Source organism: Takifugu flavidus, chromosome 4, assembly GCF_003711565.1.
Source record: "Takifugu flavidus isolate HTHZ2018 chromosome 4, ASM371156v2, whole genome shotgun sequence".
Taxonomy (NCBI): domain Eukaryota; kingdom Metazoa; phylum Chordata; class Actinopteri; order Tetraodontiformes; family Tetraodontidae; genus Takifugu; species Takifugu flavidus.
In genome coordinates this window covers 7,079,863-7,096,852 of record NC_079523.1, presented here as the reverse complement: position 1 = coordinate 7,096,852, position 16,990 = coordinate 7,079,863, and the positions used below count along the sequence as shown (strand labels likewise).

Below are 16,990 nucleotides of genomic sequence, written 5' to 3'. Positions count from 1 at the left end.
TGTAGATTATTACTTGTAAAAGTTATTTTAAAAGATCACTTTTTCTTTATCTGTGACGCTGTTGAGGGTCTTAGTTCGGTGCACGTATGGTTTGGCATGAGTAAATTAATTTGCATCTTTGTGGGAATTGTAAATATTGAAATCCAACATTCTCACCACTGTTATTGGTCGAGTGTTGGTGCTGCGGGCCTTCATGCGGTACTATGGCATTTACCTTCAGCAGAACAGTATGGCGTAAAACAAAGGCCTTTTGATTGATTTATTTAATATTATGAGCACGACTCGGTGCTCAGCAGCTACAGATGAAGCCAATGACTGAATCCAGATGTTGTAGTAAATCAGATGTTTCACCAAATCAACACGGTGGCTGAACAGGTCGAACATAAGGCCTCTGCCTGCAGCACAAATCTGTTCGTGTTCAGGAATGCACGCACGCTCAAAGTTCCTCTATAAAAACGGTTTTAAAAGCTTTAAAGCTGTGGTGACACGATATACGAGCGTGATGAAAGTACAAGTCCACCCTGACGTCATTCGATGTAAAATAAATACGCAGGTCATTTTAAATGTTTTTGTCTTTTATTATAGAGAAAAAAAAATACATGTTCTGACCATTTGTCGTTTACGTAAATCCACACACATTTTTACAATATAATTTCACTTGTTTCTTTATTCTGCAATATTAATTTCACGATATATGATAACGACTTTGAGATATACATTCCATCTTTTTGAAACCACAATAACACTTACACACACGGTTTTTATAACATTTCCACAGGACCCATTTGTTTGCACAGAATGAAAAATGTCTGTATGCACGTTATCCTTTTTTCCCATCTTCTTCATTTTTCCCGGACGGCGAATTTTCTTTCAAAAGAATGTCAAAACAGGCCACGTATTTTTAAAATGCTATGGAAAAGCGCCATGGAGGATTAATTCTGGTTTCAGGTTTTTAGTGGGGGAAGCCCCCATCTGTGTGGAATCAGGGCCAGGATGCGGTGGTTTATCTCTCAGTTAAAACAGAATTCTAATGTAAGAATATCAAAGTAACACTTTCACGCAGAAGAATCAGAATTAGCAGGTTTTTATTTGCACCTCCCATTTTAATAAGTCTTGTACATCTGAAATATCATACATTCAATGCATAGTTTGTATAGCTGCTATGTACTTTGAGATTTTGCATTTCCAGTCTATTTTAAACTGCTGGGGTTTCAATTATTATTCTTTTTTTTTTTTTTACTAAAGAAATCTATTCTACAATTATTGCCATTGAATTATTCTTTATATATTTTATGAATTTAACAGCCCCATCACTGCACTCATTCATGTTGCAAATTACTTAAGAGTGACGTTTCTTTCCTTATTATTTTAAAAAATGAATGCAACTTTTTTAATAACTGAATGGCGTTGTGCCATCGAAAAGCTCCGCGGCACACGTGACCTCCTGCGTGGTGAATTAACACACTAGTGGCACAGCAGACAAACTGTCCTCTTTTTATGCAAATTTGTTTAGGGACAATGTTGTAAACGGTCACTCAACTGGAAAATCCGTGTTCGCATTTTATATAACTTTTTTATTTTTCCTGCGGTGCGCGATCCTTCGGTGCGTGCGTGCGAGCGCGTGTGTGTTCGTGTTCGTGTTTGTGTTCATCTTTGAATCGATGCAAGACTGCATGAGAGCGACAATGTCCGCGTTGACGCGCGGTTTTACGCATGAGTTAAGCAGAGGGGCAGCGCCTGCCAGGACGTCATGTGTTCAACTTTTTTTTTTCACTAAATGGGGCTTTTGGGGGTAACATCTAGGTCCAGCGTTGCACTTACTCTTGTATGTTATATCTAAAAGCCTCTATCAGACCCTCCATGGAATGGATAAAGCCAGATATGCTGCATATACCGCCTATTACAAAGATGGCGACGTCAAAGAACACCTGGTGCCACAGCAGCTTTCTCCATAAAAGCTTCAGATGGAAAAGACTGGGAAGCAGAAAGCACAGGCCCGCGCCTGTCAGGCTGCCAGTGAGACCCATGAGGAGAGCAAAATGTGGCACATAGATGGCCATGAGCAAGGTGAACACAACAAGGCTACAGCGGAGAGTGAGTCCCCAGGATTTCAGGCGTCCGTCGCCTCCATAGCAATCGGGGAAGTAGGCACGTCCCCCATCCTGGAAAAGGGATTTCTCTAAAACTTCTACAGCAGCGAAGAACGGCAGCGGGTATGACAGCAAAGCTTTGGCCACGAGGAAGATGTTGACGACAGCTCGGATGGTTGGGGGCAGGTTGTCTGTGATGACCTCCTTGGTCTCATCAGCCCAGGTCAGGAAGGCCACCAGGGCGAACAGGCCCTTGAGGATGCAGGCAGCGATGTGAGTCCACTTCATCATGCAGTGAAACTCGCTGGGTTTATGCATGTTCCCCTCCAGGGAAGGCAGAAAGATCTGCGAGGTGTAGCTGAACACGATAATCCCAATGGAGATGGGGAACTTCTTGACATCAATGTAAAATTTGACCTTGTCCCAGGCCCAGTCTCTCGCCCTGGAGAGGCAGTACGCAATCACCAGGACGTTGATGACGAAGTGGGCCATCGTGCACAACAAGCTGAACTTGGAGACGGCTTTCAGGTTCTTGAGGAAGGCGCAGGGGAGGAGAGCGGCGGTGGCGATGATGGCCCAAGACTTCTGGGAAATTGGCATGCTGGGGAAGCTGTTGTACATGAGATTACCACTGACCACCACGTAAAGGATGCAGGTCATCACCAGCTCGATGATTTGGGCTACATTCACGATGTGACCGCCCAAAGACGGGAATCTGGGCGCGCAGCAGGCGTTGGCAATGTCCACGTATGAGTCCCTCACGCGGACGAGCTGCCCGTCTTCATCCTCCTCGTACAAGCAGGAAATGAGGATTTTGCCAGTGTAGCAGCAGACCACAGCGGCAAAAATAATGAGAAAGAGTCCAAGGTATCCTCCATGCAGGATGGCGTAGGGCAAACCCAGAACGAACATCCCCTATAGAAACATATATATAAAAAATACATTATGATAATCAGGTTCTTAATGTCTTTAAGTTTCCATACTTTTTTTTTTTTATTTTAAAAACAAATCTACTTCACTAGAGCATGTTTTCAGATGCCCCCCGGCCTGTTGGGCCTCACTCTTTCATGTGGGTTTTTCCACATCGCTCTGAGTGTGCCCGGCCGCCCGTGACGTCACGCTCGCCAGAGGAGACACGCGCTGTGACGTCACGGCGACTATCGTGACCACGGCGAGGGACGGATCGCGTCCACGACTTTTTGTCGCATAGGATACACGCGCCCTGTCGAGCAAGGGCCCGCAGGTCGTGCAAGTTCTGCATCGTCACACCTCAAACGATCGCATCATTTTTGCGCCAAATGAACATTAGAGCGAAAACAACAACAAAAAAATACACATTTTCCGTTCATTTTCAGTTGCTTCACTTTGTTCAAATGCCTGGCCTCGTTTCCGAACAAAAGGATTAATAAAATCCTAATAAATAACGCGCAAACGCAGCCCAGAAATGTAGGTTGTGTATTAAAAATATACTTCTTGTTCAAGATTATTTCGTTTAACGTCATTTCTTCATGTAGGGGTGCAGTCACACCTCTCACGACTATAGATAGAGACAAAGAATGTGTGCGTTAAGGGGGAGAAAGTGGAGGAGGAGGAGGAGGAGGAGGAGGAAGAGGTAATGGATATCGCCACCAATTTGCGCATCAGCCTTGAAATCTCTGCACTGCAATTTAAGTTTGTAAGAATAAAATAGAAATACCGACCTGAGAATATTGTATCGATAATATTATAGAAAATATTACAGATTAAAACGTTACGTCTATTTACATAGAAGCTGCTTCTTTCTCTTTTGTTGATTAATATTTGACTGCAGGTGCGACTTTTGTCATAAGACAATCGGCCAGTTGGATCCGAAATGTGCGTTTTCACTTGTGAGCGTCTTTACCTGAATTGCGTTCGTGACGTTCCAGCCCGCTTCCCACGCGGTGATTTTTGGTTTTTCCTCAGACAGCTCGTCCGTAGGACCCCCATCCTTCGAACCGGAGTGCGGCAGACCGGTGCCGTCCCTCTGGTAGTGACTGTCCCCGTCCATCGCTCCCCCTTCTCCGCTACCCTCTCCTCCCATGTCATCGGACGTCAAAATTTCCATCTGCATACCCTGCCGATGGTCGTAGTCCAGGTCATCGCAGGCGGCAAAGCCCAGCGCCTCCTCGTCCGTGGCGGCCTGGAAGCCCATCTTGGCGAACATCCCGCTCACCTTCGCCTGGGACTTATTGGACACAGCGGTGGCTGCGTTTGAGAGTTTATTAGAAATCTTGCTTCTGATTAACGTCGCCATTTTTTCTTCCCTGTCCTGAATCTCAACAGCTTAATTGGTGCGTGTTCTCCTCCAGTCGGCAAAATCGTGAGGTTACTTCGGATGACAGCGCTTGAATCTCTGCATTAAGGTAAAGCCACTGGTGAAATGCGCAAGCTTCGCTTGAAGACACCGTTGGTTTTATTTGCTATCTCCACTCCTTGTTCAGTGTACGCCTGATGTTATCGATTATCCCCAGGTACATTTCACCTTCAAACGCCGCTGCTCCTCTTCTGCATCCTGGCGCTGCGCTCTGACGCTCAGAGAGAAGCGCACCTATCCAGCCACTGAGGTGCGCAATGGAGAGAGTGAAAAGGCGTTACGCACAAGTGAGCGCGAGCCACAGGTTCCTGCGCGGCGTATAATATCGTTTTCTCGGTGAGGTTGTGAGGTGACAAGCAGCGTTTCCAGGAGCGAGTCGTCGGATTTCAGGTGCCTTTACTGATGCCAATGCGGTACCACTGGAGCCTAGGGGGGAGGCAGGGAGGAGACACGTGTCCTCATCAGCCTGCCAATGCAAAGCACGTCTCTAGCCCTCCCAGTGCCCCACCGAGAGAAAACGGGAGAGATTTGCTGCATTTCTAGGGGAGGTGCTTGTAGTGCCCCCACCATCCCTCCCAAAACCCATAATCTATAATACCTCATTCGAACACCCAATGACATTCCAGGGGCCTGAAATCTCGCATAACTTTACGCGTATAAAAGGAGGCTTGAATTTGAAAAAATAAATCCCACCAAAGTCTGGACCACATTATTTAACAAACAAAACTGGGATTTATTATTTAATCAAAAACAGGTGTCGATTTTAACGACAAGAGGACCTACCGTGTTATTCCTTGGATTACACCGTCTAAAAAAATAACCTTTGCTTTTGTCGTTTCGGAAAACTGCACGTTTTATTTTTTGAACTGGTAAGATTTAGACTTCACACGCTTTCCTGTGGAATTTGAAAAGGCCTAAAAACAATGTGCGTTTTTATATTCCATTAATTGGATTATAAATGTGCCTCTATCCAACCTCAGCCTCCATTCAGGACCCACGTTCATTGATTCGCTCATTCAGTGACTTTGCGTCTGCATGGATGATGTGACGCTATCGTGACCACGGCGCTGCTTCTGTGGAGGAAAGCCTCGTTTAAGCCATTGCAGTTATAAAATAAATTGATCACATTTCTTTTAAAAACATTGCTTACATTATTTTTTAATTGATGCGCACGTTAAATGTAACAAATTCCGATTCCCCCCCAACCAAGCTGACAGGATATTCAGCTGCTAAAATTAAAAACTGTCTCCCTAAATCGTGAAGTCAAGAGGACGTGTGTAGCTGAAATGCCATGGTGACACATGAAACGTGTCACCCCCACCTCCACCCCCGCACTGTAAATCTAGGCCAAGCTGTGGAATAACCGGGCCACAAAATACTAGAAAGTCGTTGTTGACATTGCCTTGTCATTTCTACTCTGTGTCCGCCATGTTCAGTGTTTTGCGTCCTCAGGCTGCAGTATCAAGAGTTCATGGTGGCGACACAGAGCTGCGGCCTCGTCTGAGGAAAAAAAAAAACACGCAACGGAGGATACTGAGACAGAATCAGCCGCAGTCTGTGCGCATCCAGGCTATTATTCGTATTCGAGGACTGACAACAACAATGGTGATGATGATGATGGTGATGATACGGCCCATTAATAGCTCTTGACCTGCTGTCTTTGAATGGGCTAAGATAGGATAACAGGATAACGCGGCTGAATGACTGGATGACTGACACATATAATGATGCTCATTAACGCACAAACAGTAGCCGCTGAAATTAGGGTAAGAGGACTAATGTGGATGCGCGTCAGACACTTAAAAAAAGCATAAAATGCCTCTGAGATCGGGAGGACTATTTCGAAAAAAGGGTACTGTTCATCAAAATGTGGATTAATTTATCATTTACAGGATACTGTTATTTTTCTCTTCATTGGGGGAGTCAGCAGTTTAGATATTTAGGCATTTCACCAGGAACAGGAGTCGCACCTTCTTCTCCTTCAAGGAGAGCCAAATGACCCGCGTTTCATCTTTGAACGGAGACTGTCTGCGATGTACGCGCGCGTCTTTGTGCGTTTTTTTTAGCCGTGGGAACGAAAGTGGCTGCCTTCTGCAGCCCTGAATGAAAGAGTTAATGATGGAGGCTGTTATCAGCGCGCTGCAGCCGTCCTCTGATCTGCGCTGTCTGATGGTCTGAGCCGCAGGATGGAAAAGGAAAAGAGCCGAGCCACCGACAGCAGCAGCCAGCAGGTTACCTCACCACGACCCACTGTACAGATAATAATAATAATGGTAATAGAATATATTCGGTGTGACGGGCCTGTATTTACAATGAGCTCACGATGAGGATCCTGGGCCTTTCTGATGAATCACGCCTGCTGCCGCGCGCGATGGGCGTTTTTGCTTTAAGTTCTATTCTCATGCGAACACGACGGGAATTATTGACGGAATAAAGCTTAAATGCTTAAATTGTTTTCTCAAAAAATATCGGTGGGGGATCCTTTTGCGCCCTAACAAGCACGCGCGCGGGCATGAGCCCCGGGGTTGTCCATCATCTGCAGAGAGGGGAGGGAAGTGATTTTCTCAGTTTATCACCCATCGTCATCAGTCATCAGAGGGTCGCGTCCCGGGAGGATCCCACAGCAGAGACCGATATGACCGATCAAAGCGTCCGTGTTTGACCCGACATACACCTGTGCGCCTTTGTGTTTCTTTGGGCTGAAGGGTATTTGGAAAAAGAAAAACCTGCAACGTGATCTGATTGCGTCCTCGCACTCATTTCCTCACCCCGCGTCTCCTCCTCCCTTTCTCCCCCCTCAGTATATTTCACCCCCGGCTCTCCCTTTTCATATTACACACTTGGGTGAGCTGGCACAAGGTTCTCCGCCTTCATGCAACCACACCTACGCGCACCCTCCCCACTCCCTTTTCTTTTCTGGAAACACAAAAAATAAATGCCCAATTTTCTCCATCACGGGCGGAAATTTTCTCCTGGAAAGAACTCCCTGGCAACAAAGATAATTGATCACGCAGCAAACATTAAGCTGAAATCTATACATTTTAAAGCACCACTATGAGGTGAGAATCTCCAACATAACGATATTCCAAAAACGTGAAAGAAAACGAGTTCTTCCCGTTTGCAGGAGTCTAAAGATTCTTCTCCACAGCGTGACATTCACTCCACGCTATATGTTTCCTCTCATTAAACACACGGTGGTCTGCATGCGTGCGCGGCGGAGTGGGGAAAAAAACCCTCCTCAATTAATGGGGGACGGTGAAAAGGCTGCCTGGTCTCTCTGGGGACTGCAGAGGAGGGACATTAGCCCACATCAGGCTAATCAGAGTCCATTAACATTTGCATCACAATCACAGGTAGCGGGCTGAGGTTTTTTGAGGAACGTTTGGTGTTATTCAACACGTTTAGAGCATAGATAGAGATAGATAGATAGATAGATAGATAGATAGATAGATAGACAGACAGACAGACAGACAGACAGACAGACAGACAGACAGACAGACAGACAGACAGATAGATAGGAGGCCAAATTCTACAATCATGTGATCTTCAAATCACCTTCATTTTCCCCCTTTCCCTCACTGCCACCACCCACTTTACAGAGAGGGACCATCCAGGTGGCCTGCAGTGGTGAACCACTGAGAGCCTTTTCATTACCCCTAATGCGCCTGTTAAATGGCTTATTATGGCCTCCCGAGAGACATCCATGGAGAGGCTTCTGTATTAGTCCTGTCCTGACAGTGTAATCTATCTATCTATCTATCTATCTACTATCTATCTATCTATCTATCTATCTATCTATCATCTATCTATCTATCTATCTATCTATCTATCTATCTATCTATCTACTATCTATCTATCTATCTATCTATCTATCTATCTATCTATCTCCCTCCTTCAGTGGGGGAGTTTATTCCTCTCTGTGCGGTGTTTGATATGAAACGCTCCCCAGACGCCATTTTGCTGTTAACCCACGGTGACTCTGCTCTCTCCATCAACCTTTCACGTCCTGCGTGGAGGGTTCACTCCCCTGCTGCGACACATTAACATTGTAATTGCCTTTTTTTGAGCACAATAAACTGAGCGGGTCCGCGGGGACCTGCACGGCCCGGGGCGGGCACAAAGCAACACCATCGATTTTCCTCTGCTTATTCTCTCTCTCTGCGTCACGTACAGCAGGTATACAAATAAATAAATAAGTAAATTAATAAAGGACCTCACACTCAACCACATGTGTGTTGGGGCTTTTTTTTGCCTGCTGAAATTCTTCACGTGATGTAGCTACATGATTCACAGCTCACACAGGCCCGCAGGCAAATGAGTTGTGGAATCACAGAGCCAATTATTGTTTTAAATTGCCTCTTAATGACTTTTATTCTCAGTTGTGGCCATTTTTTCCCCCCCAGACATCGTTTGTGAGTGCAGGTCAGCAGACAAAAAAAGGAACGTGTCTCTTTCTATCGATCAGCTGCCGAAAGTCATCAATAAGTTTCACACCTAATCTAGTGCATGACAGGAACAACTCCCTCGTCTGCTTTGGTTGATGGTCGTCAGGGGTGTCAAACTGTGTGTGTGTATGTGTGTGTCGGGGAGGGGAGGGGAGGGGAGGGAGGGGTGTAGCTGATGTGTAATACTTTTGTTCTCATTAAAGTTTCATGTCCTGAGAGCCTGACAGACGTCTTGTCCGCTCTCTCGGGGTGCCCATGTCTTTGATTCACTTTGAAGAAGTCCAAGGAACCAGCAGCAGGTGACCAGTTCACTACCTGGAGGACGAAGCCCGCCATCACAGGCCCGCGTGTGCACAAGTCCTGTCGCCTACGTGACAGCATGTTAACATTTAGACTTGCCAGTAAACAGAGATGATCTGAGATGTGTTTCAGGGTGCGGCCCATGTCTCATGAACGTAAAACACTTTTTCTGACTTTACGGTAGACTGAGATTCACTGAAAAACCTGGCTAATTATGTGATCTCTGACTAATGAAGTAAACTGCGTCAAATGTTTTGCTTTGAGAAGATTCGTTTTTAACCTTATAATCATCTCTTTTAGAAATGAGTTGCTTATTTTAACTAGACATTGACCCACAGCTCATGGGGAATCCCCGTTTTTTAAATGAGCATTGATACTTTGTTTATTCTTACTTATCTCTGGGTTTATATTATAATAATCCTTCCCTTTTCTCCCTCCACCAGGTCTGAATGACTCATTGAAATGCACATCTTGTTTGCAATTGACTACATTCACAATCTGCTGAAAGCTTTTTGTTCTGCCCCTGTGATGTCGGCAGGCCTCCAAGAACCTTTGAATCTGAAACACTTTGAGCGTGCTCACAGCCTAATAAAGGCAACCGATTGCCGCGTCGCATGCAGGTTTATGAATAAAAACCACGTATGCTTTTGAAAACGGAATGCTCCCTCTGCGTCCGCCCCATCCCCCACTGTCAAACTGTGCAGCCACTCTGCGCTATCATTAACTGCTATTGTCAGCCGCACAATCAAGAGCAGCAAAAAAAGGAAAAGAAAAAAAAACTCTGGCACTTATCAAAAGCTCAGGCACAGGTCTCACATAAACACACACACCCACACACACACCCACACCCACACACACACCCACACACACACCCACACACACCCCCACACACACATGAACACACCAGCAGACTGGTTGTGACTATTGATTCCTTGGATGATGGGTGAGACATTAGTTGCACGCGTCCAGGAGGCCAGCTGCAAAAGGTGTTTTTGTCTTTTAAAAGCTATAATCGTTCTGCTGACTGGCCCCTATATTTAGACAGCAGGTCAATGCAACATTTGAGCAGGTCGAGATGCTGCTTCACACTCATTTTCAGATGAAACGAGCAAAATCTGCCCCATTTGTCAAACCCCCATACCGTAAATGAGTGTAATGCATTGAAAATGTGCTGGTCCAAAAGAGCAACATGGGATATGTAGTTTTTCCACGGTTTAAGGCGATCTTGTTACCTAACCTAACTAACCTTTGATGAAGCATGTTTCTTTAAAACCATTGCATTTATTTTACCATATGTCCAGATGAATTGGTAAAATGCACCATTTAATAACCACAGGTTATAAAAAAGAACTAAAACTATTGAAAAAACCATTTGGTATAAGAATTAGGAAGATGATGGTAATATTCAAAGAATCTCCTATCCTCATCCACACTGCTGCTCTCGTGTTGGTGGAGGGTGAAAAAGGGGGGCCATTTCCACCGGCCTCCCCGTCTGACCGGCTAAAGATTACTCTAAAGATCCAGAGGCTAATTTAGCCAATGTTTTTCTTCTTTTATCTTTCTTTTCTGTTTTGGCTGCCTGCTGTTTTCTGCCTGAGCTGTGTCACACAGAGCTGCTTCCCTCCCCCGGGTGCCGCCACAGTAACATGTCTCATGCGCAAACCTGTCAATATACGCTGTAGTTGTCTCACTCCTTTCAACACTGGCCCCCGGGGCTCTCTCCCCCACGCGCCTTTCACATCACCACCGGTTGCATTCAGAGCTCCCTCTTGTACAATCTAAGCGGAACATCGAGGAACATGTGAGACAGCAGAGGACGAAGCACGGGAACACTGAACGCAAGGTCAAGTTTTATAGTGTTACACGTGCACGTGGGCACAGAAAGACACAGCATCAATGATAAACACAAGAAAATTCCACATTTTTTGCTGTCAGAAAAACCTTCCTGCGTATCTGCTGTTATTACTATGACAAAAGAAACTATGTAGATAGATAAAATAGCTGTTAATTTGCCGTAATGTAAAGGAATTCTCCCAGATTCCCACACAAGCAAGTACACATTCTGTCCCTATCTGCAGCGGCAGAGGCAGATCGGATCCCCTAATTCAATCCTGACTGAAGCTTATCGCACCTCACACAAATGTTTGTCTCCCCCTTGGAAGGCGAGATAGCATCGCTATTGTGCGCCTACGTCTCGCTGAGATAAACAGCAAACATTATTAAACACCATCTATATGTGTCCGTCCCCTCTCTGCTCTTATTACAATTCAATCCCACAATGCTCCGTGCTTTTGCTTCAGTTTTCACTGGTGCTCTCTGGATGTTTGTCGCTGAAGGGATTCAGGCACATCTATCGGTGTAACTTGGCTTTTCTTATTTTCTTTCTTTTTTAAGATTCTATCCCTTATGTCACCATCTCTGTATGTTTGTTAAATCAGGTTGCCAAAATTTTGTACATGCTGTGTTTTGGATGTGTAAATATTCTGTCTGCAGATGGATATCTTGTGTCTCACTGCCTCTCTCCAACAGCATTTCCTCTTTGTCCATGTTCTGCTGCCACTTTCTATAAATATTTTTTACTCTCCTCTCTTTGCTGCCATTTCCCTGCTTATCCCATCACCCCCCCCCCCCCCCCCCCCATGCTGCACCTCCTCTTATTTCAATCCCTGCCTGTGTCTCTCCTCCAGCTCCGTTGTGATCATACCTCCACCCAGGAGTCTGACTAACAGATAATCACTGGGGGACGGAAGGAACCAGGGGGAGAAAAAAAGAAAAGAAAAACGAAGATAAATAAATTCAGTTTTTATCTGCAGCCACAGCTGCAGCACATTGTAAAATAGTGAATGAAAGCAAGAGATTAATGGCTCTCTCTCTCTCTCTCTCCTCCTCTCCTTCATGTTCTGTCAATACGGCCTCCTGCAGCTGGCGCTTCTCTGAAAGGTGAAACGACCCGGCTCCACTTGAATGCTCCGTTTTAAATCTGCCGAGCAGCAGCTGTAAATTAAAGAGCGATTATGGCGGCAGAAAATCATCACGCTACGATAGATTTGGCTCAAAAAAATCAAATGACAAAGTCTCCCAACCTGAATCAAAACATAATCATGGCTGGAGAAGTAATTTTATCTTGCAATTGTAACCACCTCAGCAGGATTTTCAGTGGGGTTTGCAGGGTTACCGTGCGACCTGCACAAGGGAAAGTTTGTGCGAGAAACCCAGATTTAAACCCGCTCCTTTACTGATCCCTCAATGGCAACAGCTGCTAGAACTTCTTGTAGGATATTTCAATTTTTTTTTAGCTTTTGGGTCATCCTCAGGGCGACCGGCTGTTGCAGAAGCATGTATGGACAGGTTGGCCCATCACATCTGAGCAGATGTTGGGAACAGATGTTGCAAACAAAAGAGGAAAGAAACTGATTTACTCTATAACCTGGACTGACTTCCTGTCCTTTTATGCAAATATCAGACATGGAAAAAGTCCAACACCTGTTTTCTTCCCCCCCTTTTCTCTGTAGTTAAATAAAATGGGAACAGACAGAATGTGAAAAAAAGAAGGGGAAAATAATCTGAAAGAAATCACGAGTTTGAACTACACTAACCACGTATACTCAAGCACCAGAAGACACTTCAACTGATTGCAATCAATATATATTTGGAAGATGTTGCATTCTCCTCTGGTGGCCGACTGTAGTAAAGCAGGAAGCCTGATCAGGTCAATTCAGATTCAAAAAATCCACCTCAGTCAAGAAATAAATTGATAATTTCGCCACCATCTTCAATGTTTAAGAAGTTTCACACACTGTAATTTTACTGTTGTAGAAGCTTCTCGGGAAAAAAGGTCTCAGCTACATGTATCAGTTCATGTTCCATCGTCTTTGATCCGTCCATTCCTCAGACACTCTGGGATTATGTCCGCCTCGCGGACGACGTGGCTGTCCACTCCACCGTGTGAAGGGGCGTCTGGGGACGTGGACACGGGTCGCAGTCAGTGGCGCATCAGGGCATCGAGCTGCAGTGGAGTGGGAATTCATGTTGATTTACACGCTTGGCTAAACCTGTTTTGCCAGCTGCCGTGTATGCTCAGACATTCTGTTTGAGTGAGTGTGTGTGTCTGCTGTGTGTCTGTGTGTGCACATGCATGTGTTTGCTAATGTAACATGGGGTCCATCCTACATAACAGGCAGTATTGCACATCACCACTGAAACAAAGCTCACCTTCTTCACGTCTACCTGCATCTGTAAACACAAACACGGTTGCTGCCAGATTTCCTTCTTGCTCTCACTTAAAAGGCAGAGCCGAGAGCCTTTTCTTCCCCGGCCAATATAATTCAGCCTGCTGTCTAATTCTTATTATTACTGAAATTGCCTCAAATTTGTTGCCATGGTTATTTTTCTCGGCTCTTTTTTCAGCATTGTGCCGTGTGCTCATGTGAGCAGACTGGAAGACACTGACCTGGTTATAGTGAAAGTATTCACAGGCCATATTCCATGATAGTTGCCATGGTCACAGTAATTGGATGATAGAACAGTGGCAGACAGAGGGAGAGAGAGAGAGAATGGTGTGTGCGTGTGTGTGTGTTGTGTCTCAAGTCACAGAGAGATGATTATTGGCTTTGAGGGCAGAACGCTTTAGGCGACCATGCCAAACAACAGCAGGACACGGTGTTATATACATAATGCATATGAACATTATATCTAATGATTAGACAGAAAATTCTGAAGACGGATATATTTACACACATATACACATGCACACAAACCTGTACTATTTTTGCGAGGGCTGTTAGTGACCTAACACTGTACAGCCTCTCACCTTAGCCTTCATCATCACAGCTAAAACCCTCAACCTTAAAACCAAATGTTGACCTGCCAGAATGTCCTGAATGTCCCTATTTTGTTAATAGAATGTTTATTTCCATACTCACTACTACTACTACTACTACTACTACTACAAACACACACACACACACTGGCTGACCCCTGGCATCTCACTGTCTTCTTCACTACTCTGTCTACCCACATCATCCTCCCTCTGCCAGATCAGGAAAAGCCCCCCTGCAGGGAGGAATGGTGCAACATGGGTGTTCTCTCCTCTCTCTCTCTCTCTCTCTCTCTCTTCTTTTACACTACTAAATTCTGCATACAGGCTGGTGCAGTTGGTGATGCAGAGTTTGTGAGTGGGCGGGTTCTTTGCTTAATCTGTGTGTGCATGGTCATGACTGTGCCAAAATAAGGAGAAGGATGCACTTCTTTTTCTTCTTTCCTTTGAAAAGCTCTCTCTCTCTCTCACACACACAGACAGACAGACAGACACACACACACACAGACACACACACACACACACACACACACACACACACACACACACACACACACACACACCTTCATAGGTTTTTCACAATTAAAGTCAAATGTTGATTTCTATTTTCCTGGTCAAAATATTTTATTGTGTTTTTCATTCAAAAACAAGCAGTGTTCCTTAATTTTTATATGATCTTCTGCTGAGACAACCACTCGAGGTTATCGGCAGCGGAAGCCGTCCCCTTTAAGCATATTTTCCAGTAATGAATATTGAAAGATAAGGTCAGCCTTCCCCGCGCAATCATTTTATCTTTAATTATGTGTTTTATTCACAGTACTTTTTATATGGAAATGTGATTATATTAACCCTACAAACATATTGAGAGTTTATTTAAAGCAGCTCCATTTTTAATTTGCCATGTTTTTCCTTTAAAAAAAAAGACAAAGTGGCCATTTGAATGTCTTTGATGCTGCTTTGTTCACACTCGGCTCTTCGCCTGTCTGTCAGCGTTCTGCGGGAGAGATAGCACTCTCTTCATTACACGCTTCATTAATTTGAATGCAAATTGATTCTGCGAGGGCCTTTCAGACGGGGGCCCAAGTCTTGTCTTCCCCCATGGAGTGTGTGCATGTGTTTCGTGCACCTCCTGGATCTCAGAGCAATACATCCTGACAGAACAACCTCTCCTGCCTGTTTGTCTGCCTCGAGTGCGGCATTGATACGGTGTGAGAGCTCCAGACCAGAGTGACGAGTGAAATAACATTCCATAGTTTCACAAAGAGTCGACCCCACCCAAACCTCCCCCCCAAAAACACATGTAATAAAGACTATTAGCATATTTTATATATATATTAGTGGATGGGTTAAGATGAGTATACAGGGGGAAGTTAAATGATCCATGCGTGGTTGCTAGGAGACACCAAGGCTGGATGGTGCAGATAATCGTCGGGATCCACTCCTGGCGGCGAGGAGAGGGTGGGAAAGCAGCCGGCCAGCATGGGGGCAAGAAAGGGAGAGATAAGGATGGTGCGGGGAGGGGGAGACGGCATCCTTGTTCACAGCAGATAAGCCCCCTCCGCCCCCATTTTCATTCTCATCTTCTCATCTGCTATTCATAAAAGTTGCTCCGGATTTACACATTTCAGCCATTCAGTACATACCGGGACACGTGTTCCACCTCAGAGTGTGTCTGCTCTGTGCTATTTCAATAGATGTGGTCACAGTGATGTAAACATTGAGATGTATGTTTGCAGTGTCGTTGTAAGTGTAAAGTTGTCAGGAAGGTTTAAGCTTTTTTCATTATCAGATTAAAAACACACAGAGGCTTAATTCTATCACCAACCAGCCATTTAATCATAAATCCATATCTCTGAGTTGACCTCCTACATTTGAAGATCGCATTTAAGACCTAAACCCTAACAATAGATGCATTCAGGGCCTTTAGGAAGAACCAAATCACTAGAAACATGAATAGTTATTGTGCCGTATATATAGCCTTAACACATGTAATCTTTCCATTTAGTTAAAAATATCACTTCTAAGTTAGTTTCCGTCAGCTCAGAATCACAGTCCTTCAAATCTGTTCTGTTCCTTCCTCACTTAGAGGCCTCGGAAACATTTGGAGTCCAAATGTGGAGCTTTTGTGCTTCGTGGAGCCTCTGCAGCTGGCACCAGGGGGAAAACCACCACGGAAGAGCAGGAAGGAGCTTCACGGAGATCCGTCAGTCCTCATCCATGAGGCTGTGGTCACCGCCAATGTGGAAAAAACAGAAAAAAAAACAAACAAAAGGAGGAGTGCTTCCTGCAGCAAATGTGAGGGAGGTGGCAGCTTCTGAGTGCTAGTCGTGATTAGCTATGAATGGGATGCAGTGGCCTGATTGGTGGAGAGGGCTGGGGGTCAGGCGCTCCGCCAGCAGCTCAGACAAGACTGCTGATTGCTTTTCATCCACTGATTACAGTAATTTAGATGTGCAAAAGGGGCCTGTGTGGCAGGCCGGCTGCTGCTGATCTGTCTGCGGAGGGGATGACGTTCGGGGCTCTTTTCCCCCCCTGTGCCTTCTTGAAGTGAGCAAATGAAGTAGAAACATCGGTGGATATTTGGGGAAAACGGGAGCTGTCCTCGGATTTGTCCCATTAGCTTGCTTGAGACGCTCGAGAATGTGTGTAAAACTGCTCCGATCTAGTCCATTTCTGGGAGAAGTAAGACAAAGAGCGTGGCTTCCTTTTGTGTCTGGACACGGCGAGAGCTTGAATAATCAACACTGATGACGCATTTAGTGAAGGAGCAGGAGAAGGCGATGATAATCAAGCGAATGAGCGGCGCTGGCCTGGTCAGCCATCCACATTACAAGGTTAATCTTTCTGGTGATTACAGTTGGATTAACCAATATACTTCACCTGATTCTCTGGCCTGTTTGGTGTGAGGTTGTAGATCTATGGGGGTGATGAATGACGCGGTCGGCTGATATCCATCTTTCTTGCACACCCCTTATGCGATATTGAGTAAATAAATCATGCCAGA

General features: G+C 45.1%; 1 protein-coding gene across 1 annotated transcript; it reads right to left on the bottom strand.

Annotated features, from left to right (window-relative positions):
• Positions 1–557: 557 nt before the first annotated feature.
• slc32a1 (solute carrier family 32 member 1) lies at positions 558–4,940 on the bottom strand. Its single transcript, XM_057029732.1, has 2 exons — positions 3,973–4,940; positions 558–3,005 (listed from the first exon to the last, which is right to left on the bottom strand). Exons 1-2 carry the CDS (start codon positions 4,363–4,365, stop codon positions 1,818–1,820), a joined length of 1,581 nt encoding a protein of 526 aa, XP_056885712.1. The 5' UTR covers positions 4,366–4,940; the 3' UTR covers positions 558–1,817.
• Positions 4,941–16,990: the final 12,050 nt, after the last annotated feature.